At 41.5% G+C, this 26,076-nt stretch overlaps 1 protein-coding gene across 1 annotated transcript; it reads left to right on the top strand.

The window, feature by feature from the left end:
• The first annotated feature begins 336 nt into the window (after positions 1-336).
• On the top strand, positions 337-24,650 carry LOC123627642 (synaptonemal complex protein 2-like). Its single transcript, XM_045537317.1, has 12 exons — positions 337-486; positions 1,653-1,877; positions 13,221-13,314; positions 13,802-13,899; positions 14,405-14,462; positions 14,560-14,644; positions 18,520-18,568; positions 21,629-21,776; positions 22,355-22,410; positions 24,220-24,349; positions 24,434-24,456; positions 24,583-24,650. Exons 1-12 carry the CDS (start codon positions 337-339, stop codon positions 24,610-24,612), a joined length of 1,146 nt encoding a protein of 381 aa, XP_045393273.1. The 3' UTR covers positions 24,613-24,650.
• The last annotated feature ends 1,426 nt before the right edge of the window (positions 24,651-26,076 follow it).

Below are 26,076 nucleotides of genomic sequence, written 5' to 3'. Positions count from 1 at the left end.
CGCCTACTCTTCCCTGTCGGCGCAGCGGGGTCCGCGCTGGGGAAACTCCACGCGAGCTCTGCCCGCCGCCACCCGCTTCAGCTGCCTCCTCAGTGACTTGACCCAGCGGCCTCGTCCATGCACCTGCACCTCGCTGGCGCCACCCGTGCCTCCTCCATTTGCCTGTGCCCCGGGGCCGCCCGCGCCTCCTCCATTTGCCTGTGCCCTGGGGCCACCCGCGCCTCCTCCGTGCGCCTGTGCCCTGGGGCCGCCCGCGCCTCCTCCGTGCGCCTGCGCCCTGGGGCCGCCCGCGCCTCCTCCGAGCGCCTGCGCCCTGGAGCCACCCGCGCCTCCTCCATGCGCCTGCGCCCTGGGGCCGCCTGCACCCTGGGGCCGCCCGTGCCTCCCCCGTGCGCCTGCGCCCTGGGGCCGACCGCGCCTCCTCCGTCCGCCTGTGCCCTGGAGCCGCCCGCGCCTCCTCCGTGTACCTGCACCCTGGGACCACCCGTGCCTCCTCCATGCGCCTGCGCCCTGGGGCCGCCCGTGCCTCCTCCGTGCGCCTGCGCCCTGGAGCCACCCGCGTCTCCTCCATGCGCCTGCGCCCTGGGGCCGCCTGCACCCTGGGGCCGCCCGCGCCTCCTCCGTCCGCCTGCGCCCTGGGGCCGCCCGCACCTCCTCCGTCCGCCTGTGCCCTGGAGCCGCCCGCGCCTCCTCCGTGTACCTGCGCCCTGGGACCACCCGTGCCTCCTCCATGCGCCTGCGCCCTGGGGCCGCCCGTGCCTCCTCCGTGCGCCTGCGCCCTGGAGCCACCCGCGTCTCCTCCATGCGCCTGCGCCCTGGGGCCGCCTGCACCCTGGGGCCGCCCGCGCCTCCCCCGTCCGCCTGCGCCCCGGGGCCGCCCGCGCCTCCCCCGTGCGCCTGCGCCCCGGGGCCGCCCGCGCCTCGTCCGTGTGCCTGCGCCCTGGGTCGGCCCAGGCGGCCCCAGGGCGCAGGCGCACGGAGGAGACGCGGGCGGCCCCGGGGCGCAGGCGCACGGACGAGGCGCGGGCGGCCCCGGGGCCCAGGCTGCGCCAGGGTGCAGGTGCACGGAGGAGGCGCGGGCGGCCCCGGGGCGCAGGCGCACGGACGAGGCGCGGGCGGCCCCGGGGCCCAAGCTGCGCCACGGTGCAGGTGCACGGAGGATGCCCGGGCGGCCCCAGGGCACAAGCGGACGGGAGGAGGCGCGGCGGCCCCCGGGCGCAGGCGCAGGGCGGAGGCGCGGGCGGCCCCAGGGCGCAGGCACACGGAGGAGGCGCGGGCTGCCCCAGGGCGCAGGCGCACGGAGGAGGCGCGGGCGGCCCCAGGGCGCAGGCGCACGGGGGAGGCGCGGGCGGCCCCAGGGCGCAGCGGCACGGAGGAGGCGCAGGCGGCCCCAGGGCGCAGGCAAATGGAGGAGGCGCGGGCGGCCCCAGGGCGCAGGCGCACGGGGGAGGCGCGGGTGGCCCCAGGGCACAGGCAAATGGAGGAGGCGCGGGCGGCCCCGGGGCACAGGCAAATGGAGGAGGCACGGGTGGCGCCAGCGAGGTGCAGGTGCATGGACGAGGCCGCTGGGTCACTGAGGAGGCAGCTGAAGCGGTGGCGGCGGGCAGAGCTCGCGTGGAGTTTCCCCAGCGCGGACCCCGCTGCGCCGACAGGGAAGAGTAGGCATCGGCGGCGTCCGTGGCGGCCTTGGCGGTGCTGCAGAGACGAAGATGGCAGGCGCAGAGATGAGCGCGTCGTGGCGGCCCCTCGGGCGGCTGAGGCGGCAGCGCTCGGAGGGGAGCACACGGCGGCGCTGCGGCAGCGGGCGGACACCCTGGACGCTCCCCTGCGCGGACCCCGCGGCGTTCGGGCACCGGGAGGAGGCGGCGCACCGTGAGGTGAGCGAGAGGGCCCGGAGCCCGGCCGGGCGCTGCTGCTGCGCACGCACCCCCGGTCGGTCGTGCCCACGGGGCCGGCGGCGCGCCGGGCTCGGTCACAGGCAGCCTTGGCCTCGCGGGGTGGCGGTCGCCGTGCGGCGGCGCTGGCGGCTGTGGGCCCGGGACGCGGGAGGGTCGCGACCCCGCCCCTCCCCCGGCCGTCCCGCCCCGAGGCCCAGGCGCCGATTGAAGGCGGTGGCGCTCAGAGCGGGGCGGCCTCGCGTCTGGGCTCGTGGACCTGCCCTGGCCACGTGGAGGGGACGTGTCCCTGTCCGCGACGGGGGCCGCCGTGGGTGGCACCTGCCCAGGAGCGCCTCTGTGGGCTGGCGCGCTGTGGCCGGGGGAGTTTCGCACGCCGCGGTTACAGTTACCCCAAGCGGGAAACTGTCCACTCGGCCCGGACTCACCTGAAATTCATTTAGACGCAGAACTTGGGTGGGAGGGTGGGAGGGCGGGAGGGGATCGCATGGTTAACGCAGCACTGGGCACCAGACAGAGAGATTTAATGACAGTTTTGCTGAGGGCTCAGGGGTAGTACTAATTTTTTGAAGCAATATTCTCCGGTAACCCGAATCTTCTCTCTCCTTTTTATTTTTCAACACCAACTTTACTTTTTTGGGAAACTTATTTTTCCCTTAACTCTTTTCCTCCTTCACTTTCCACAAAGAGTCTGCTAACCAACACCTGTGACTTTATTTTCTTTAATTGTTAGTGCCCATGACAACATTGTGAATGCTGGCCTTCCTTGACCTTTTTGGATTTGTGGTGGTGTGTTAAATTGACCTTGTTTAAATGATCTGCTTGAATTAGAGTCCCCGTTTTCCAGGTGGCTGTGCCCTTACTGCTAGTCCTGAAATCTTCTTGCCTACTTGCGTCTGGGAATTTAACTTTGAGAGGAAGAGAGTGAATATGAATACGTGAAAAATAAGGTGATGTGTAATATGGCACTTTGTATTTTTCACAGTACACTATAACTTGCCACTGCAAAGCAGTTTTATAGGCTGTGCGAACTCACTTGGCCATTGACCAAAAGGTTTTGAAGGTGGTGCTGGTGGTTTTTTTTTTTTTTTTTTTTTTTTTTTTAGTTGCTGTCAAGGCAGTCATTTAAGAAGGCTGAAGAAAAATTGGAAAAGTTTGAGCTAGAAGAGAAGGAAAGAGGGTATAGTTTGAAGTGGAGACAAGGTCGACAGAAGGTAGTCATCTGTGTTAGTCAGCAGCTTTCTTATTCCTTAAGTCCAAAACTTAGGAAAGCAATTTCTGATGTATATTACATGTGCATTTTTTAAACTTTTTTGTATTGGCCGAAACGATTGAGTTTTTATTTGATCCCATAAAATTTTTTTGTTTGAAATTTTATGTGTTTCAAAAACAGTAAAGAAAATTCTTTCTCATTAAAGGTGCAGATTACCTGATGTGAAATCATATTACAACTTTTAGCCTTCAGTTACTAGAAGGATAAGGTTTTTTTCATACTCTGTATGCTAGGTTTGTATTGTATGATGCTGTTCTCCATAACCCAAAGTTCAGTTAAATAGCTGATGCAGTTTTAAATGTAAAATAGTAGCAGGGGAGGAATCATTAGACATAGTCATTTTCTTTCACAATTATTTGCTACAAACATGTGGCGATGTAACAATACAGAAATTAGTGTCTCCTTATATCCAAAAAGGGTTTTACTGGTGATTCTCTGGTGGTGGTATATAGTTTTATGAGGCAAATTTTGATTATGAGGAGACAGATGTATTAGGACCAAACAAATGAAGAAATGACTTGCTAAAATGAAATAAAATATTTTATTTGCACTCAGCTTTCTGGAGACAAAAATTTTTCTTTTATAGGATTGTGTATAGTAAGTAAACATCACAGCATCCTAAAGCAGTGGCTGATGAAGCTAACTGCCATGTTTTAGAGCAGTAGTTCCCCTCATTTACTTTAATGTAAAATTACTGAAAATGAAAACTAATATTTGTTTGGGACTAAAGAATTGTCTTTTGGTTTCTAGTTTTATGGAAACTACAGAAACTGAAAGATTTAGAGATTTGTAGCTGCAGAAGAAAAATAGTGTTGAATGCTAATAATGTTGTGGGCACTGTGCTTTGTATGTGTTGTCTCATTTAATCCTCACACCAAACTTGTCAGGTAGATATCAGCATTTTATAAATGAGGAAACTTAAGCCTTAAAGATGAATGTAAACCCATTGTGAGTCAGGACTTGACGTAGGTCTGTCTGACTCTGGTTTGTATTCTTACTGACACTGTGCTCTACTTCTGCCTCTTTCCTCTTAACGCTCTTTCATGGTATTGTGACATGGAATGGGCCTTTGATGTTGATTTAGTAATATAGGGAGACCCAATTGCTGCCCCAAATTTATAAGTGGCTGATCATGTTGACATAGTAGAGCTAATTGGCAGAATCTTTCTTAGTATTTGTGATTCTCTTTTGGTTACGGGTCAAAAACTTCCTTAGAGTCTACATAAGAATACCCTTCTTGTTGGTGAACAATCCAGTTTTAAAGCATTTCACTAATTTGAAAAAGACAGTCACTTATACATCTGTAGCCAAAAAGCAGTGTGTAAGTGAAGTCAGTGGCAGGTGCCTGTAGTCCTAGCTACTGTAGAGGCTGAGGTGGGGGGATCGAATCCAGCCAGGGGAACATGCTGAAACCCCGTCTCAATCAATCAATCAATGGCAGTGTGTAGCAGAACTGCAGTATATCCACACAGGTCCTTTAGATTTTTTTTTATCAGATTTTATCTTTTCAGATTATCGGTGGCTTTAATGTAAGATTCTGGTATCGTTCAAGGCTTCTTTTTTATTTTTTTTTAATTTATTATTTTTTTTCCAGCTTATTATGAGGGTACAAAAGTTCAGGTTAACATATATTGCCCATGCCCCCCCATTCCCCAGAGTCTGAGCTTCAAGCGTGTCCATTCCCCAGACGGTGCACATCACACTCGTCATGTAGGTATACACCCATCCCCTCCCCCCACCCCCCACCTCTGTCAGATACCCAATTGGTGTTATTCCAAATGTGCACTTAGGTGATGATCAGGGAAACCGATTTGCTGGTGAGTACATGTGGTGCTTATTTTTCCATTCTTGGGATACTTCACTTAATAGAATGGGTTCCAACTCTCTCCAGGAGAACAAAAGAGATTCTGTATCACCATTATTTCTGATAGCTGAGTAATACTCCATGGTGTACATATACCACATTTTACTAATCCATTCATGAATTGATGGGCATTTGGGTTCTTTCCACATCTTGGTAGTTGTGAATTGTGCTGCTATAAACATTCGGGTGCAGGTGTCTTTTTTATAGAATGACTTTTGTTCTTTTGGGTAGATGCCCAATAATGGGATTGCTGGATCGAATGGTAGGTCTACTTGAATCTGTTTAAGGTTATCTCCATATTGCTTTCCACTAGGGTTGCACTAGTTTGCTGTCCCACCAGCAGGGTATGAGCTGTGTCTCTGCATCCACATCCACGCCAACATGTGTTGTTTTGGGACTTTTTGATAAAGGCCATTCTCACTGGAATTAAGTGATATCTCATTGTGGTTTTGATTTGCATTTCCCTGATGATTAGAGATGTTGAGCATTTTTTCATATGTTTGTTAGCCATTCTTATATCTTCTTTTGAAAAATTTCTATTCATGTCGTTTGCCCATTTTTTGATAGGGTTGTTTGATTTTTTCTTACTGATTTTCCTGAGTTCTAAATATATTCTTGTTATCAGTCCTTTATCTGATGTGTAGTATGTGAAAATTTTTTCCCTTTCTGTAGGTTGTCTGTTTATTCTTGTGACTGTTTCTCTGGCTGTGCAGAAGCTTTTTAATTTAATCAGGTCCCATTTATTTTTGTTGCTGTGATTGCCTTAGGGTCTTCCTCATAAATTCTTTGCCTAGGCCAATGTCTGTAAGAGTCTTTCCTACATTCTCTTCTAAAATTCTAATCGTTTCACACCTAAGAGTTAAGTCTGTTATTATGCACCGTGATTTGATTTTTGTGAGAGGTGAAAGCTGTGGGTCCGGTTTCAGTCTTCTACATGTGGCTGTCCAATTTTCCCAGCAGCATTTATTGAATAAGGATTCTTGTCCCCAGAGTATGTGTTTGTCTTCTTTGTCAAAGATTAGATGGGTGTATGAGGATGGTTTTATATTTGGATTTTCTGTTCTGTTCCACTGGTCTGTGTCCCTACACTTGTGCCAATACCAAGCAGTTTTAAGAACCACAGCCTTGTAGTATAGTTTGAAGTCTGCCAAATTAATACCTCCCATATTGTTTTTATTGCTTAAAATTGCTTTTGCTAAACGGGGTCTTCTCTGGTTCCATACAAAGCATAAAATTATTTTTTCTATATCTGTGAAAAATGATGTTGGTAATTTAATAGGGATTGCATTCAATCTGTAGATCACTTTGGGTAGTATAGACATTTTAACAATGTTGATTCTTCCGATCCACGAGCATGGTATGGTTTTCCACCTATTTACATGCTCTGCAATTTCCTTCCTCAGTGTTTCATAGTTCTCCCTGTAGAGGTCCTTTACCTCTTTAGTTAAATATATTCCTAGGTATTTTGTTTTCTTTGTTGTTATTTTGAAGGGTATTGAGTCCTTAATTTGGTTCTCTGATTAACTGTTATTGGCATATGTGAATGCCTCTGATTTGTGTGTATTGATTTTGTAACGTGAGACTTTACTGAATTCATTGATCAATTCCAGGAGTCTGTTGGTTGAATCCTTGGGGTTTACCAGATCTAACATCATATCATCAGCAAAGAGTGAGAGTTTGAGCTCTTCTTTCCCTATTTGGACTTCCTTGATTCTGCTCTGTTGCCTGATAGCTCTCGCAAGGACTTCCAATACTATGTTGAAAAGTAATGGGGAGAGTGAGCAGCCTGGTCTCGTTCCAGTTCTGAGTGGGAATGCTTTCAGTTTTTCCCCATTCAGTATGATGTTGGCTGTGGGTTTGTCATATATGGCTTGTATCATTTTTAGGTAGGTCCCATCTATGCCTATTTTGTTAAGCATTCTTATCACAAAAGGGTGTTGAATTTTGTTAAACGCTTTTTCTGTATCTGTTGAGAGGATCATATGGTCTTTATTTTTGCTTCCATTTATGTGGTGAATTACATTTATAGATTTGCATATGTTAAACCATCCCTGCATCTCTGGGATGAAGCCCACTTGGTCGTGATGGATTATTTTTTTGATAGGCACTTGGATTCGATTTGGTAGGATTTTATTGAGAATTTTTGCATCTATATTCATAAAAGATATTGGTCTGTAGTTTTCTTTTTTTTTTGCATCGTTTCTTGGTTTTGGTATCAATGTTATGTTGGCTTGGTAAAATGTGTTGGGGAGAATTCCATCCTTCTCGATATTGGAGAATAGTTTATGTGGGATGGGCACCAGTTCTTCTTTATAGGTGTGGTAAAATTCGGGTGTGAACCCATCTGGACCAGGGCTTTTCTTTTTGGGAAGGTTTTTTATTGCTGTTTCAATTTTTTTTCTTTTTTTTTTCTTTTTCATTTCAGCTCTTCATGGGGCTACAAAAGCTCAGGTTATATACATTGTCCGTGTCCTGCCCATCCCCCTGAGTCAGAGCCTCAGGCGTGTCCATTCTCCAGACAGTGCTCCTGGCATTCACCATGTAGTCATACCTCCATCCCCTCTCCCCCCACCTCCCCGAGTCAGCACCTTCAAGCATGACCATTCCCCATTCCCCAGACGGTGCGCAACGCACTCATCATGTAGGCATACATCTCCGCCCCCCACTCCCAGTCTCAGTCTGATATCCAATTGGTATCCTTCCCCAATGTGCATTTAGGTGATGATCAGGGAAACCAGTTTTCTGGTGAGTACATGTGATGCTTGTTTTTCCATTCTTTGGATATTTCACTTAATACAATGGGTTCCCACTCTCTCCAGGAGAACCAAAGAGATATTGTATCACCGTTATTTCTTATAGCTGAGTAGTACTCCATGGTATACATATACCACAGTTTACTAATCCATTCGTGGATTGATGGGCACTTGGGTTGTTTCCACATCTTTGCGATTGTGAATTGTGCTGCTGTAAACATTTGGGTACAGGTGTCTTTGTTATAGAATGACTTTTGTTCTTCTGGGTATGTGCCCAATAATGGGATTGCTGGATCAAATGGTAGGTCTACTTGAATCTGTTTAAGGTATCTCCATAATGCTTTCCACAGGGGTTGCACTAGTTTGCATTCCCACCAGCAGTGTATGAGTGTTCATGTCCGTCCGCATCCACGCCAACATGTGTTGTTTTGAGATTTTTTGATAAAGGCCATTCTCACCGGAGTTAGGTGGTATCTCATTGTGGTTTTGATTTGCATTTCCCTGATGATTAGGGATGTTGAGCATTTTTTCATATGTTTGTTAGCCATTCTTATATCTTCTTTTGAAAAATTTCTATTCATGTCATTTGCCCAGTTTTTGATAGGATTGTTTGATTTTTTCTTGCTGATTTTCCTGAGTTCTAAATAGATTCTTGTTATCAGTCTTTTATCTGATGTGTAGTATGCGAAAATTTTTTCCCATTCTGTAGGCTGTCTGTTTATTTTCGTGACTGTTTCTTTGGCTGTGCAGAAGCTTTTTAATTTAATCAGGTCCCATTCATTTATTTTTGTTGTTGCTGTGATTGCCTTAGGGGTTTTCTTCATAAATTCTTTGCCTAGACCAATGTCTGTAAGAGTCTTTCCTATATTTTCTTCTAGAATTCTAATCGTTTCCCATTTAAGGTTTAAATCTGTTATCCACCATGAGTTGATTTTTGTGAGAGGTGAAATCTGTGGGTCCTGTTTCAGTCTTCTACATGTGGCTATCCAGTTTTCCCAGCACCATTTATTGAATAGGGATTCTTGTCCCCAGAGTATGTTTTTGTCTATTTTGTCAAAGATTAGATGGCTATATGAGGATGGTTTTATATTTGGGTTTTCTGTTCTGTTCCACTGGTCTGTGTCCCTGCCCTTGTGCCAATACCAGGCAGTTTTAAGAACCACTGCTTTGTAGTATAGTTTGAAGTCTGGCAAACCAATACCTCCCATTTTGTTTTTATTGCTTAAAATTGGTTTTGCTATACGGGGTCTTCTCTGATTCCATACAAAGTGTATAATTATTTTTTCTAAATCTGTGAAAAGTGATGTTGGTAATTTAATAGGAATTTCATTGAATCTATAGATCTCTTTGGGTAGTGTAGACATTTTAACAATGTTGATTCTTCCAATCCACGAGCATGGTATGGATTTCCCGATTTCAGTGCTTGCTATTGGTCTATTCAGGAATTCTATTTTTTCCTGGTTGAGCCTGGGAAGGCTATGTGTTTCTAAAAACTTGCCCATTTCCTCCACATTTTCCAGTTTGCGTTCATAAAGATTTTTGTAGAATTCATAGATGATATCATGTATTTCTGTGGCATCAGTTGTGATTTCTCCTTTCATATTCCTGATGGAGGTTATTAGAGATTTTTCTTTTCTGCTCTTGGTTAGTCTAGCCAGAGGTGTGTCTATTTTGTTTATCTTTTCAAAGAACCAACTTTTTGTTTTATTAATTTCCCTTATGGTTTTTTTTGTTGGCCTTTTCGTTTAGTTCTTATTTGATCTTCATAATTTCTCGCCTTCTGCTGGGTTTGAGATCAGTCTGTTCTTTCTCCAGCTCTTTGATTCTATTCATTAGGTTGTCTATTTGTAAGTTTTATGTCTTTTTGAGATAAGCATTTATGGAAATGAATTTTCCTCTCAGAACTGCTTTAGCTGTGTGTCCCACAGATTTTGATAAGTTGTGTCTCCTTTTTCGTTTAATTCAAAGAATCTTTTGATTTCTGTCTTGATTTCTTCATTTATAAAATAATCATTCAGGAGAAGGTTGTTTAACTTGCATGACTTTGGGTAGGAATGAGAATGTCTGTCAGAGTTAATTTCTATCTTTATTCTGCTGAGATCTGAGAAGATGCATGCTATAATTTCTATTTTTTTAAATTTTTTAAGACATGCTTTATGTCCTAGGATATGGTCAATCTTAGAGAATGTCCCATGAGCTGATGAGAAGAATGTATATTCAGTGGATTTTGGGTAGAATGTCCTGTAGATGTCAGTCAGGCCCATTTGTTCTAGCATTCTATTTAAGTCCATTATTTCTTTGTTTATTTTCTGTTTGGAGGATCTGTCCTGTACTGTCAGTGGGGTGTTAAAGCCTCCAGCTATTACAGTATCGTTATCTATCATTTGGTTCAGATCAAGTAGGGTTTGCTTTATGACCTTTATAGTTTCTTAATATATGTAGTCATTATTTGTTACTATTATGTAATTCAGGATATATAAAATGTCTATGATAGTTATTTAGAGTAAATGTAAATATTTTATAAGTACTTGCATGAGTTTTCTGACTAGGGTACTTCTAACTATTACTCTTCCTATTTTAAGTCTCTTAACTGTAAACTTTGCTACTATGGTGGTCTTCAGAAACCAACTTGCTAAAGTTCATATTCTATATTTCATTAATATATCACACTTCTGGGAGACCTTATAATTGAAAAAATGTCTCGCAGTAGCTGGAGGAAGTAAGTGGTACGGCTTCTATGTCTAGTAAATTCTACAAACAAGACTTTTGCATCATAGCCCTCGCGGCTTTAGAGTTGGCAATGTAGTATGCGGGAAGTTTGCTGTAGCCCTCAGGGTGTTTCTTCTGACCCTTACATGTTTGCACTGATCCTTACAGCCCAACTAGCTAGTTACTTTTTCAGGTATTTTTATTAACAAAATTACTTTTATTGCAAGGTTTGATAGACTTGGCCCCCTCCCTGCAGTGATGAGTAAATATTGAGTAAAGTCAGCATTTTGGGGAGATCGCTGAGCTTTACTCTAGACTCATGCTGCCCTATAGAAATAAAATATGAGCCACCAACTTAATTTAAAATTTTCTAGTAATCATATTAAATAAAAAATAATTTTAATAACATTTTATTTAACCCAGTAGATCAAAAGTATTATTTTAACATGTGGCCAATATAAAAATTTTTAATGAGGTATTTTACATTTTCGTTTTTGTACTGAGTCTTCGCAATCTGACGACATGAAACCTGTGTTATGCTCACAGGGCATCCCAATTGGTACTAGCCATGTTCAGGTTCTCTGCTGTACTAGACGGCATGGATCGCACCTGTGTATGCTTCGCTCTTTTTTTTCCTCTTTCTGTTCTATCAGTTTGTGGCCATTAGCTTTGCCTGTCGTTTCATGGACTTTATTGCCTTTGCTCTTCTGCTGATTCCAGTTTACCTTGTACTTGACTGTAGCTGATTCTTTATTGCTCTTTATTAATTTGGTTTAAGCTATTTCCTCTTCTAAACCTAATTACTATTTGTCAGGAAAGGGCTGGTGACCTGGTAGGAGCACTCAAGGAGGCTGTTGTCTGAGACACGGACTTCTGTAAGGTGCTTCCATTTCTTCTCTTCAAGCAGAGATTATTGAAATGGCAAAGGATTACTCCATTTTGCATATTGGGAACAGTGAATTTATTTTGAATTTTAGAAATAAGGATTTCAGAGAGAGAGAAAGAATGACTATTGTGCTTAGTATGTTTGGAAATAAAATACCTGTTGCAGTTGATAGCTTTTTGTAAACAAAATGTTCTTAGAAAAACCGACTGAATTGCAGAAGACAAAATTATCTCCATTTCTTTGCTAAGGTAAGGTACTTCCTATTTTTTGCAAGGTCAACCATTTAATCATATCTTGTTAGTGTGTATAAACACACACGTGCGTTTAATAAATAGAATTTCAAAGTAATTTCACTTAATATGATTTCAACTTATCACAGAAAAATCTGGACAGTTGACAAATATCTCAGTTCAGTTACTTAAAGTTATAAAACTTTAAAATAGAACTTTTCAGTATGTTGATGTGCATTGATATATTTCATTAGAAACTGAGAAGATGAAGATTTTTATCATTTACCTGAAGAAGCCTGTTATTATTAGCAAAAAAGCAGTGATGAAAAGAGAAATCCATTTTGATTTGCAATTCAACATATCACAACCTTCCATGCAAGCTTTAGGAGAAGACAAACAGATGGCAGGTTTTATTCTTTTTGATTACCTGAAAATGTTTTAATATGTTTCACATCTCTTCAATTTCCTTGTTGGGTTTAAATGGGAATATTTGATCAAGCAGAAGACCTAGTCTTTTGAGTGGCATGTAAAAAGAGTGGAGGGTTCTGGATTCCAGTCCCAGTTCTTCCCTTTCATGTGTTATTGCCTTAACAATGTAGGGCACAAAGCCTCTTTGTGCCTTGTCACGCTTTATTTCATTTATTGTGAACAGCTGAAAGGTTTTCTGGGATAACATCACTTTCTCACCCTATTCTTCCTGGTGTTCTGAGGGTACTTAGTGTGGGCCTGTTGGAGCTACCTTCTCTCTCAGCTCCTCCGGAACCTAGAGGAAGCCATTGAGAATAGGGTTTCTTGGGGAGTTTTGCCAACGTTCTACCTACGGGTCTCACCTTGTAGAAATGGCCTGCCCATCTCTAGATTGCTGCAGTTGCCCACTCTCTGACTATAATATTTCTTATTTATTCATAAGAATAAGAAACCTTTCTGTATCATAGCTGGCAGGCAGGGCAATGAAATTTGTGACAAGAAGACAAAAAATACTATTGTAATGGCCACTAGGGAGTTAAGACTTCAGAGGACCTCTTCTTCCTGAGGGAGGAAGTCTTGGGCCAGCGTTCTTTTGGTCTGTGTTTTATGTGAAGGCGTTTACGTGTCATAAAGTGCTCTGCAAATATAGTTTCCCAAAACTCACCTTATTTTAATGAAATATCTTTTAAGGAAAAGACCATTTCATGGGTGAGGATGAGAACTAAAGGAGAATCAATCACTTGAAAACCTCCTCCACCACTTTACATATGAATTTCCCTGACATGATAGGTTTGCCTTCAGAAAACATCAAAATCTTATGTCTTTCCATGTTTCACAAAATGAATAAAATGTTTTGGCGGGAGGAGACTTGAGGTTTGCATGTGGTGAAGCTGCAGTTCCTGGAATGTGAGGCCCCTGTTAGGCAGAGGTTGGGCAGTGGTTGGCCAGAGCTGGTCCTGGTGGAAGGCGGTGTGGAGAGAAGCCAAAAACAGTAAAATGATCCTTCAAGAGACGACAAACTGAAGACTAACTTCTGATTTATCAATGTGCTATGTTCTAAGCTTTACGTTTTCGTTAAAAAAATGTTTCTTTTTAAAGATTACTGCTTTTAAAAGTCATGTGACTTTTGGCTTTCATTTCAGATGGTCCCTGGCCAGGTGAAAACTTCCTCAGAACTTTTTAGTAAGTCTGAGAAAGAAGACACTGAGATTCCTAATAGCCATGGAAGAGAGACAGGTACATTGGGAAATAACAAAATTCTGACTGTGAATTCCCTTCCTAAGCAGTGCTGAAACCTCACTTGGAACAGGGCACTGGAAACGTGTGTTCATCTAAGTGTTCATGTAAGAGGAATAAGTGTCTGATTGTGCCTCTGGAGAAGGAAGAGCGGCTGGTAGCCTTGAATCAGTTTCCATGCTTGATAAAGTCTCTCTTGTGGGTCAGCTGGAAGGGACAAAGGGAAACCTGGATGGGGAGGCAGGAGGTGGGGAAAGGGAGGGTCTTGCTGGCCCACAAAGCGGCTCTGCACTAGAGTTCACCCCAAGGATGTTTTCCCAAGTGCTTTCAGATTTCTGATTTGAGGTTTGAGGCAGGCCCTCATTACCAGCTCTTTCCAAGGGACGGCAAGGTGCCAGACGTTAGCGTTCCATGAATAGTGATGGTAAGTGTGTCAGTGTGGGCATGGTTATTATTATTTTAAATGTTCTGTTCTTAATGTGTATAGAGCCGCTAGAAGAATCTACTGACCTGGAGGAGATCATGAGTGCAGGAGATGACTGTTGCCTGATAACTCTCCCCTTGAATGACCAGTCTGCACCGCCTGTGAGTACAAGGAGCTGGGCTCAGAGTTCCGATCAGTGTCCACTAGGATGCTGACAGGTGGAAGCACCTCTCCTGGTTTGTGGACCATTTTCTGCTGGCCACCCATCTGTCAATTTTTTGACCATCTCCTCTTGGGGATTGTTTTTGCCTGCTGTGTTTGTTTATTCTCTCCTTTCATGCAACTCACTTTCCCAGGGAATGAATGCGTGACTCATTTGGGATCTGGAGACTGAGATGTAGGGAAAGGAGCCTAATATTTGCAGTCAGACCCGGTTTACACTTACTGTAGGAACTTGGGCACATTACTTAACATCGAGGAGCTTGAGGCTTCTCATCCAGCTAGTTCACAGTCATTTGGTGCCAATAAATTCAGTTGTCAGTGTCTAAGGGGCATGATATCTTAGTGTTCAATGGGTAGTCCATTCTTATGAGGTGTAAAGTAGTTCCAAGACTTCCAAAGAGAAGCTTCAAAGGTGCCATAATATAAGTTTTTATTTTTCTGTAGCAAAGAAATACAGCTGAGAGTCCATCTGAAAAACTGAAACTGGATGATACACAACAAGGTCAGATACATTACCTACCATAAATAAGATTTGAGTGGTATGTTTAAATGTTTACTTGAAATGCTTAACATTCTTTGTTTTTAATTTTTGTCACTAGAAATTACTTCAAAACATGAGCATTCTTCCGATTTACAAGAACCATCAGTTAAAATTCAGTCTCCTAAATTAAGTGGCAAATCTAGGTAAGTGGTTTTCAAAACTAATAAACTATGTAGATGATTGTTAACGTGAGTACCACAAGTTGACCATCTAGGTTTTCCCCTTTCCTATGTCTGGCTACCTGCCCCCCCCCCCCCGCCCCACCCCCAACACACACACAAGGAGAGAGCATTGCGTGAAGTCTTCTGTAGAATAATTTGACAGTTGGCAAACTCTCCTAGCCTACTGGCCTCTGCCATTATACCTCTAGGGGTCTCTTTGGCAACTTTTTTTCCTGCAGCAAAACACTGAATTTGAAATTGAAGGACCCAAGGTCAATAACCAAAAATTAATTTTCTTTCTATATGTTAATCAGAAATTGAAATGAAAAGCAGTAGCATTTAAAATAGTATTAAGATATGACATACTTAGGGATTAATTGGACAAATGATTTGTAAGACCTCCCCAACGCCCCCTACACTGAAAACTAAAGAAATTAAGGAAGACCTAAATATGTGGAGACAGATATGTGCTCATGAGATGGAAGACTCAATGTTAAGATGCCAGTTCTTCCCAAATTGACCTAAGGATTCAGTACAGTCCCTGATTCAAATCCCAGTAGGTTTTTTTTTTTCTTTAAAGATATTGGCAAGCTTTTTTGAAATGTCATGTGGAAATTTAAAGGACCTACAATAGCCCAGATAAATTTCAACAGAAAACACAAAGTGGAAGGGCTTAAATGCTACTTTTAAGATGTACTATAAAGCTACATTAATCAAGAGAGTGTGGTATTTGCATAAAGATCAATAAACAAAACAGACTAGGAAATCCAGAAATAGGACCTACATATATACGGACAGCTAGTCTATGACAAAAATGCAAAGACAATTCTGTGAAGAAAGGATATGTTTTTCAATAAATGGTGCTAGAACAATTAAATATCCATATATAAGAAAAAATAAATGACCTTTGATCTTTACTTTCCACCTTGTAAGAAATTAACTAAAAATGGATTATAGACCTAAATGTAAAACCTATTTGCAAGAAAACATAAGAAAAAATATCTTTATGACCTTGGTGTAGGCAAAGATTTCTGAAATATAACACCCAAAACACAGTAAAAAAATAAATTGATAAATCTTAGACTTCATTAAAATAAAAAAAACCTTACGCTGCTTGAAAACCAGTGTTTAGGGGAAGAACAGAACAAACCACACCCTTGCAGAAAAAATTTATAAAACATATATTTGATAAAGCTGTGGGCTCCTGTTAGGAACCCAGCTGCAGAGCTCCGTCTCCCGCCGCCTCCCATCAATGGAAAAATTGTCTTCCATGAAACCACTCCCTGGTGCCAAAAAGGCTGGGGACCACTGAGTCATGCTTTAAATTTAGACATGACACTAACAACAAAGAAGCAGTGAAGGGTGAGCAGTGGCAAACGAGCAAGCTTCATCTGTATTTACGCCTGCTCCCCATTGCATCATCACCTGAGCTCTGCTTCCGCACTCCCCAACCCTGTCCTTGGAAAAATTGTCTTCCATGAAACTGGTCCCTGGTGCCAAAAAGGTTGGGGATTGCTGTGATAAAGGGTTCATTTCTGAATTATGTTACAGACTCACAAAATTCAATAATAAAAATACAACCCAATAAAAATACTGGCAGAAGATTCAAGCAGCTTCTTTACCAAGGATGATACACAGACGGCAGATAAGCACATGAAAAGTTGCCCAGCATCATTAGTTATCAGGGAAATGTAAATTAAAACTAGAATGGTTATACTACAGATCTATTAGAAAGGCTAAAATTAGGAAGACAGACTGTACCAAGTCAGTACAAATGGTGGAAATGTGAAACATCTGGAACTCTTACATACTGCTGGTAGTTTCTTAAAATGTTAAACGTGGGCTGGGCGTGATGGCTCACGCCTGTAATCCTAGCACTCTGGGAGGCTGAGGCGGGCAGATTGTTTGAGCTCAGGAGTTCGAGACCAGCCTGAGCAAGAGCGAGACTCGTCTCTACTAAAAATAGAAATTATATGGACAGCTAAAAATACATGTAGAAAAAATTAGCTGGGCATAGTGGCACATGCCTGTAGTCCCAGGTACTTGGGAGGCTGAGGCAGGTGGATCGCTTGAGCCCAGGAGTTTGAGGTTGCTGTGAGCTAGGCTGATGCCACGGCACTCTAACGTGGGCAACAGAGTGAGACTCTGCCTCAAAAAAAAAAAAAATGTTAAACGTGTACCCATCCTAACCCAGTATTCCAATTCTAGGTATTTACACAGGAGAAGTGACAACATTAGTCCACACAAAGGGATGTACGTGAATGTTTATACCCACTTTCTTTGTGATAGCTCCAAACTGGAAATAACCCAAATGTCCATCAGTAGACGAATGGATAAGCAAATTTCAGTATATACACACAATGGAATACTACACAGAAATGAAAAGGAATAAACTGTTGAAATACGTAACATGAATGAATCTCGAAATAACTATTTCCAGTAAAAGAAGCCAGACAGAAAGAGTACATACTGTATGATTCCATTTGCATAAAATTCTACAGTATGGATAGAATATGGAAGCCTAGAAAATTCCTGAAACTATAGAGACAGATCAGTGGCTGCCTGGAAATGGTGTATTAGCTTTTTTCTTTTGTCCATTTTTATCGTGGTAAGAGCACTTAATATGACATCTATCCTCTTAACCCCTTTTTAAGTGCATGATACAGTATTGTTAACTATAGGCAAATGTTGTACAGCAGATCTCTAGAACTTACTCATCTTGTTTGTATAACTGACACCTTACACTTGTAGAACAACTCCTCATTTCCCCTTCTCCCCAGCCTCTGGCAACTGCCAATCTACTGTTTCTGTCAGTTTGACTGTTTTAGATACCTGTATAAGTGGGATCATGAAGTATTTGTCCATTTGTGAGTGGCTTGTCTCACTTAACATGATGTCCTCCAGGTTCATCTGTGTTGTCACACATTGTTGGATTTCTTTCTTTCTTATGGCTGAATAGTATCCATTGTTTTCTTATGCCACGTTTATTTATCCATTCATCTGTTGGTGGACACTTAGGTTGATTCTATATCCCAGCTGTTGTGAATAACGCTGCAATGAACATGGGAGTGCAGATGTCTCTTCCACATACTGATTTCATTTCCTTTGGATGTATACTCAGGAGTGGGATTGCTGGATCATACTGTAGCTCTATTTTTAATTTTTTTTGAGGACCCATCAAACTGTTTTCCATAGCAGCTACACTATTTTACATTCCACCAACAGTGTACAGGGTTCCAATTGTTTCACATCCTCAGCAGCACTTGTTGTCTTTTGTGTGTTTTATACTAGCAGACCATATATCTGATAAGAAATTAACATTAAAATATATGAGTAACTCCTATAAATCAATAGTAAAAAAAATCAGAGCAATTAAAACGGGGCAAAAGACTTGAATAGACATTTCTCCAAAGAAGATGTACAAATGGCCGACAGGTCTATGGAAGATGCTGAGCCTCACGCATCACAGCAAGAGCTTTTGTTTACAGCACCTCAGGGGATTCTAAGGTAGATCTAGGCTTTGGAAACACAGCTCTTCAGCACTGGCCCAGTGGGCTGGTTATTTGCTGATCCCACTTTGCCGCTTTTTTCTTTGTATGCCTGACAGGCAATGGGCTCAACAAAGGTTTTTTTTATTTTTTATTTTTTTTTTAGATAAACAGATGTTGTCTGCCATAGAATATATGGAAATAGGTTGCACAATAAGAAGTTGCATGCAGAGTGGGGTACTTCCCATGCAGTGAGTTCATGATCAGACAGAGGGCACAGGAAGGAAAGACAAGTTAGGCATGTGAAGTGAGGGACAGAGGAGGGTGCTGGTTTTACCAGTTCCATTAATTTCATGTATTGTGTTTTAGGGCAGATTCTGCTTCCAGGGATGACAGAAAGCAAGAAACAAGTGTGTCGGTAATATAGTAAATTTAAAGCAATACTTCCCGAATTTTGGTTGTTTGCATACCTTCTTCAAAATATGCCAATGCTCTACTCTTTACTTTCTATATTTTTCTTAATTAAATTTATCTTAGACTTATTTGAAAAGGAATCATTTCACTTTCAAATGGAAAATCAGAATTATTTGTAACAAATAGTCGGTAAGCCCCAAAATAAATACAGTTGAAAATAACAAGGTTAGCCTCTTGAACTATACTTTCACTTGATTTACATTTTTAATTCATTGCATACAATGGGCCTTATTAACTATAAACTATGAAAAGGTAAATCTGCCGTACCCAGGATCATCTAGTTAGGTGGACAGAGAAATGTGCCCAGTCAATAAACTCATCAGGAGAGAACATTTCATGTTAAGTCTCATTTGATGGCATATAGGTAAGGGAATATTGAAAGATAGACTCCTTCAGTCAATCCTTTGCTACTGTAGTAAGTGCTCATTTAGCTTTGTAAAGAGCCCCTGATCTTAGATGAGAGATGGTTACGCCCTCTTACTGTGACCAAGGTGGCAGCATGGGTGAGAATGGGCACTGCCCATGGACCCCACACTGAAACTCACAGCCGGAGACATCTACCAAAAATGCAGACTTGGTCATGCCTCTGCACTTCTTAAAACTCTTTAAAAGAAGAAGAAGAAAAAAAACAACCTTTATTAGGCTTTGAGTCCAAATCTTGTTCTTGATTTATTTTTAAAAAAAGATTAGTGAGTAGAAGTGTTAAAGACCTAGCACCCAAGCCTTATCCTCAATAGAGCAGGCTTTTAAAAGAATTGAGATGTTTCCCTCTGAGTCAGTGTTGTTCAGTGACATGGTTTTGTGCCTATGTGTGTCATATGACACCTGTCCAGTGTGCCCTCACTGGTGGCCTCTCACCTTGGGAAGCACAGTGCTCTATGCCTGTAGTCAGTGTATTTTTTTTTTAAATCTCTATAATGAATATTCAATGAACAGTTTTTCTAAAATTGAGATCATGAGCTTCAAACAAATGAGTTAAGACTTATTCTGGCTTCCTCCTAACAATGGTTCTCACTTGCTGCTACTCAGGCCTCAGATTGGCATCACCTGGGGAGCTGGAGCAACTACTATGATCTGGGTCCCTTCGCCAGAGAATCTGACTTTATTGACAAGGACAATGGCCAGGCATGGGGGTTTGTTTTTAAAGCCCCCTACTGGTGATTCTAATGTGCTGTGCAGCCAAACTTGAGAACCACTGCTCTCTAGATACTTTTGTTTCTGTAAATAACTTTCAACACCTTTTGATATAAAACCAGAGAAACTGGGAAAGCCTTGCTGCATGGCTTTAATACATCCAATGCAGGATGTATTAAATGCATTGATACTTTTACTTTACAATACACTGGGTTGGAGAACACTGGAACAAATGTGCAGGTTCCTCCAACCATTTCTTTAACTTAAAGAAAGTGTAAGATGCAAATAGGACTGGCTCACAAAGGTCCTTTTAGAAATTACCTTCTCAATCTACCTAAGTGTCTATGGATAGACAAATGGGTAAAGCAGATGTGGCGTATATATGTGCAGTGGAGTACTATTTAGTCTTAACAAGGGAGGGAATCTTGTCATTCGCAACAATATGGATGAACCTGGAGGACATCATGCTAAGGAGGCAGGCACAGAAAGACAAATACTCCATGATCTCACCTCTGTGTGAAATCTAAGGACGTCAAACTCAGAAAAGCAGAGAGCAGGACAGTGGTTACCAGGGGGTGGGTGAGAGTGGGGGTGGCGAATTGGGGAGAGGTTAAAGGACACAAAAAGTTAGATAGGAATAAGTTTAAAAGACCTATTGTGTATTGTGACTGTGGTTAATAACAATGTATTGTATACTTGAAAATTGATAAGAGAGATTTTAGGTGAACTTACCAAAACAACATTAACATCTGTTAATTAGCTTGATTTAGCCATTGCACAATGCATATGTATTTCAAAATGTCATGTTGTGCACCACAAATAAATACAATTTTTATCAATTAAGAAAAATGACCTTTTCTATAAAACGTTGAATGGCTAAATATTTTAAAGGAAAAGTAATTTCGTCTTCAAAACATGAATTCATTTGAAAACTAGATAATTAACCATCACCCACCTTAAATCTCATGGGTCATGCTGTCATAAACAATGTCACCCTAGTGAGTGTTGGGAGTTGATTCTGTGTTTCGTCATTCCAGGCAGGAGGTGTGTCTCTGGGTGATGCGTTTCCTGTCTGAGAAGGTAATGTTAGATACTGTCACAACTTAGTGTGTTTGGATCCACAAGAATCCTCCCTTGCCTGAGATGAGAATGAATTGTTAGCAGTCCCTGGAGAGGCAGGGCAGTTTGGAGACAGGGCCCAAGAGATAGAGCTCAAATAGAGTGTGCTTTTTTGTTAAAATCCAAACAAACTCCCTATTAAAATTGAACATAAACATTTATTTGTCTCAGCATTATAAAAACTAATAGAAAAACAGAAAAAGATTTTTAAAATACTCATATAAATATCAAGATATAGTTGAATAATCCACTGGAAAGATTAAACTTGCCCTAAATCTCTAACCTTTTATAGTCCAGGCTTAATCTCAAAATGCTTTAAGGTTTAAACAGAAATGACCCCCCTGTTTGGTTTTAGTTCTTCTAAAGTGTACAGAGAAGCATGTCTTTGCAAAAAATATTTTGATACTTTCTTTTGTCATTTGATTTAGTATTTTGAAGTTGTAATGTTGGCACAATATTAAAGTGCCTCAGCTTTTGAACAGTTCTCTAACCTCTCTTCAGTTGCAAACATTTGGTTTAAGAGGATTTTGTCATCCTTTACAATAGCAACTTGGTTGAGAATTTAGTAGTGGAATAATCCTTTTCTTCTTTTTCTTCGCCTCCTTACTTCTTTGTCTTTTTATTATGTGAGAGCCCAGTTTTCTAGAAGGAGTTACTTCTGTGTCTAGCTTTGTGGTAATATGTTCAGTTGTCCATAAGTGGCACTAACATCCCTTTAAAAGTTCTCATTTCTCATCTGTGTTTGTAAAAGTTTAATTACAGGAAACATCTCTTCTCTGAGAGTAGTCAAGATTCAAGTACCAGTACCAGTGAACTATCTTGGACCAGTAACCAAAAGAAGAAATCCCTAAAATCATACTCTAGTAGAAAAAAGATAAGAACCAGGAGTAGTATAAGAAGTAAGTTTGGCATATGTCTTTTGAGTCACTTTTCAAATAAATCAGTAGGTATTTATTTTTTAGTATGTGGTAGGAAAAGGTACCAAAGAAATATATGATCATGAGGTCTCTTTCCCTGCTATAATTACATTGGAAAGGCGAAATGAAACATGAAACAGAAGAATATGGGATTAACCAGCAATTAAATATGAGCTATGGATAAATGGAGTAGGAGTTCAGATGAAAGGAATCTGGCATGAGCTGGAATCATCACGAAAATCTGCAAGGAAGAGACGGGTGGGACCTTAGCTGATGCTTGGGAAAAAGCGTAGGATCTGAAGAGGAGACAGGGAAGCGTTATTAGTTAGGAAAAACTACAAGGACAAAACAAGGATATGAGACTGACATTCGGGGCAGGTCTGGGGCAGAGAATTCATTCTGGGTGGTGAGGAACAAGGTTGAATGATTAGAAAGGGAACTTTAGACATTTGAACATAAGTGGGAGTTGCTTTTTAGTATTTGCATGTTGGAAGGGGGAAAATGAATTTATGTCTTGTAAGTCAACGTATCCAGGATGTATTTGTTTTCTTTCATTTCAGTCTTGCCACTTTTCCCTCTCAGTAGTGGCAGTGACCATGACCACAAGAAAGACCAAGTAAGTAAATTTTATCTTGGCTGTCACATGCCCTGTGGGTTAGACTGCATTTATTTCTCAAATAATTTTCAGGAATACGAGAATAACAAACCATTGGTTTACTGGTATGTGAATCACTGCCAATAGAAACTGCAAGGACTTCTGAACATTTCATATGAATCTTGGGTAAAGATTTCGGCTGTTTTTTCATTGTTCCCAAACGTTGCCAAAGGATGTTTACTATGAATGATGCTAAAAATCTGGGCCAATTTCCTGCAAATATATGCTCTTTTGAATTTACATTTTAAAGTAAACTCATTAAGTTCTTCCCTTAGTTTTGTTTGTTGACATGTCACTTCCAAAGCTTTTAATGATTTAATCATTTATTTCCTTTGTCAGTGGTTGGGATGCCTTTAAGCTTATATAAATATTGAATAAAGCCTCAAAGCTTTCTTAATTTTTCTTCACTTATCCTTTTTGTTACATCAGAGTAGTTAAGAATTTGGTTTTCAGTGTCTGCACTCATTCAAAACCAAATTTTGCCTCTTACTAGCTGAATTACCTCTCTCAGCAGTTGGTTTTTGTTTCTCATCAAATGAGATATATAAGGACTACAGAGTATAGTGCCACATACCTAGGGATTTTATAAAGGGCAGCTGCTGTGATTCTGAGGGTGTCAACAGCACCCTGCCTGCCCCTGCAGAAATACCGTGCAGCTGGCGCTCCAGCCATAGCTCTGTCTGCTTTCTTGAGTCAGCCTGGGGCATGTTGCCCTATGTGAATCTAAAGGGCTCTCATGTCCTGTAAGGACAGAGGTAGGCTAAACCTGTGAGCCAGAGTAATCTCTTAACTATTCATTGACCAGTTCAGCCTGAAACAATGAGTTATCAGTTAGAAATGGGCCAAAAGAACAGTTTCTAATAAATACAGCATTTGTCTTAAATAAGCACCAAAGAAACATCACAGCTTCAGAAATCCATAAACGTAGACCGTGCAACTGTCAAGAAGTCTATGCTGATTTTCAATGAGGACATTGCTGGTCTTGTGCAAATATTAGTATTCTAAATACAGTTTTCTCTGTATATGAGAATAATTCAGAGCAGGGATTGGTAAACTTTTTCTGTAAAAGGCCAGATAGTAAAATATTTTAGGCTTTGAGAGCCGTACAGTCTCAGTGGCAACTACTCGGTTCTGCCTTTGTAGCCAGAGGACAGCTATAGACAACATGGAAAGAAATGGATGTGTTGTGTTCCAATAAAACTTTATTTACAAGAACAGGCAGCAGCTGTAGTTTGCTGGCCCCTGATTTAGAGCAGTGGTTCCCAAACATTCATGGTCATCAGAATGACCAGAATGGCTTGCTAAAACACAGATTCCTTAGTCCTATCCCTAGTGTTTTTGATTGAGCAGGTTATAGTTGGGGTTTGCGAATTTGCATTTCTGCCACATTCCCGGGTATTGCTGATGCTCCGGTCTGGGCCACAGTTTGAGAACCACTAATTTAAAGTTATCAATTGAAATATGACCTAATGTTCTTCTGATTCAGGGATCTGTGGTCTTCACATTTATCTTTAAATGGAGTAAATCCAATTTTTAAGTTTCTTAAAAGGATATTGGAAATGTCTTGGGTTGGACAGAGTAGCTCGTGCCTGTAATCCCAGCACTTTGAAAGGCGGAGGTGTGAGGATCACTTGAGCCCAGGAGTTTGAGGCTAGCCTGGGTAACATAGCAAGACCTTGTCTCTACAAAAATAAATAAAAGAAAATGTCTTGGAATTTTTGTTTTAAATGATTATGAATACTAATACTTTAAAAAGGTTCTGTATTTTAGGCTAAACTTCTAAGACCATTACGGAAAGACGTGTCCAGGCAAAATGACACCATGCCTCCGCAAATTTCTGAAACAAAATTCCCAAGTAGTTCTACCTTTTTAACTCTTGAAGATTCTGCGAAAAAAACAGGTACGTGATTTTCTGTTGATTTACACAGAAAAAATTGTATTTTGGGAAAAGTAGTTTGAGATAAACAAAACATTTTTCTTTTAGTATCTATTGAAGAAAGTGTGAAGGTAAGATTGTTCTTCCCTTTTAATGTCTTTATTAGCAAATGATGGAAGATGTTGTGTTTTAATTTTGCTTTGACATTGGAGATCAGCTTATGTACAAGAATTGCTGGTGTTCTTCCTCTTTTAAAGAAGCAAGACGACTCAAATGATGACCTGTAGCAGGGGTTGGTAAACTTTTGTCTGTGAAGGACCGGATGGTAAGTAGTTTTTGTTTTTTGATCCATATAGTTTCTATTGTAGCTCTTCAACTCTCCAGTTATTGCACAAAACTGACCTCAGACAAGATGTAAACCAACAACTGTGGCTGTGTTTCCATAAAATTTTATTTATAAAATCACGTAGCAGACTATATTTGGCTTGGGGGCCAGAGTTTGCCAACTCTTGACTTAGAAGCTTTATCTTAACTCTCATTGTATTTTATTTTAACTGTCTGTATCTTTTAAGTTTATTAAGAGTAGTGATATCGTATTGTTCCCCTTTGTTATTCTGCAGCTTAGCACATTGCCAGGCATACAATGACACTTAGTAAACACTTCACTGACAACTTTTAGTGGAGCTGCCACTGGAAGAAAAGAAGTAGAGAAAAGAAAAAAAAAGGAGAGAGAAAAATATAGCATTAAAGAGGAAAAGGAAGGAAGACAGCAAGATGGGGAAAAAAGGAACAAAGGGACTACAAAATAGTCAATAAACAGTTAACAAAATGGCAGTAGTAAGTCCTTATCAATAATCACTGTAAACATAGGTGGATTAAATTCTCCTATCAAAAGACACAGAGTGGCTGAATGGATAGAAGAAACAAGATCCAACAGTATGTTGTTTATAAGAGACTCCCTTTAGCCTTAAAGACAAACATAAACTGGAAGTGAAGGAATGGAAAAAGATATTCCCTGCAAATGATAACCAACAGATAGCACAGTTGTTGGCTATGCCTATATCAGACAAAGTAGACTTTCAGTCAAAATCTGTCACAAGAGACAAGGTTACTGTATGATGATAAAAGGGCTTACTTCATCAAGAGGGTGGAGCAATTGTAAATATATATGCACTCAACATTACAGCACCTAAATATATAATGCAAATATTAACAGAACTGAAAAGAGAAATAGACAGCTATAGAAACCTAGTAAAGTTCTTTAACATGCCATTTTCAAAAAGGGATAGATCATGCAGACAGAAAATCAATAAGGAAACAGTGGACTTGAATAATACTGTCGACCAAATGAACCTAACAGACATATGCTGGACATTCCATTCAACAACGGTGGAACACACATTCTTCTCAAGTGTACATTGAACATTCTCCAGGATAGATCATATGTTGGGCCACAAAACACATCTTAACAAATTTGATAAGCTTTAAATAATCTCAAATGTCTTTTATGGCCATGAGGGTATGCAACTAGAAATAGTAATAGGAGGAAGACTGGAGAATCCATAAATATGTGGAAATTAAACAACACACTCCTGAATAAACAGTGGATCAAAGAAAAAATCAAAGAGAAATTAAAAAGTATCTTGAGACAAATGAAAACAGAAACACAATATACCAAAACTTATGGGACACAGCAAAAGCAGTGTTATTATAATAATAGGGAATTTTGTGGCAATTAAGTACCTACAGTA

The sequence above is a fragment of the Lemur catta genome, chromosome 26 (genome assembly GCF_020740605.2).
Source record: "Lemur catta isolate mLemCat1 chromosome 26, mLemCat1.pri, whole genome shotgun sequence".
In the NCBI taxonomy this organism is placed as follows: Eukaryota; Metazoa; Chordata; class Mammalia; order Primates; family Lemuridae; genus Lemur; species Lemur catta.
The sequence above is the reverse complement of the archived record's forward strand: the minus strand, read 5'-3'. Positions and strand labels throughout refer to the sequence as shown.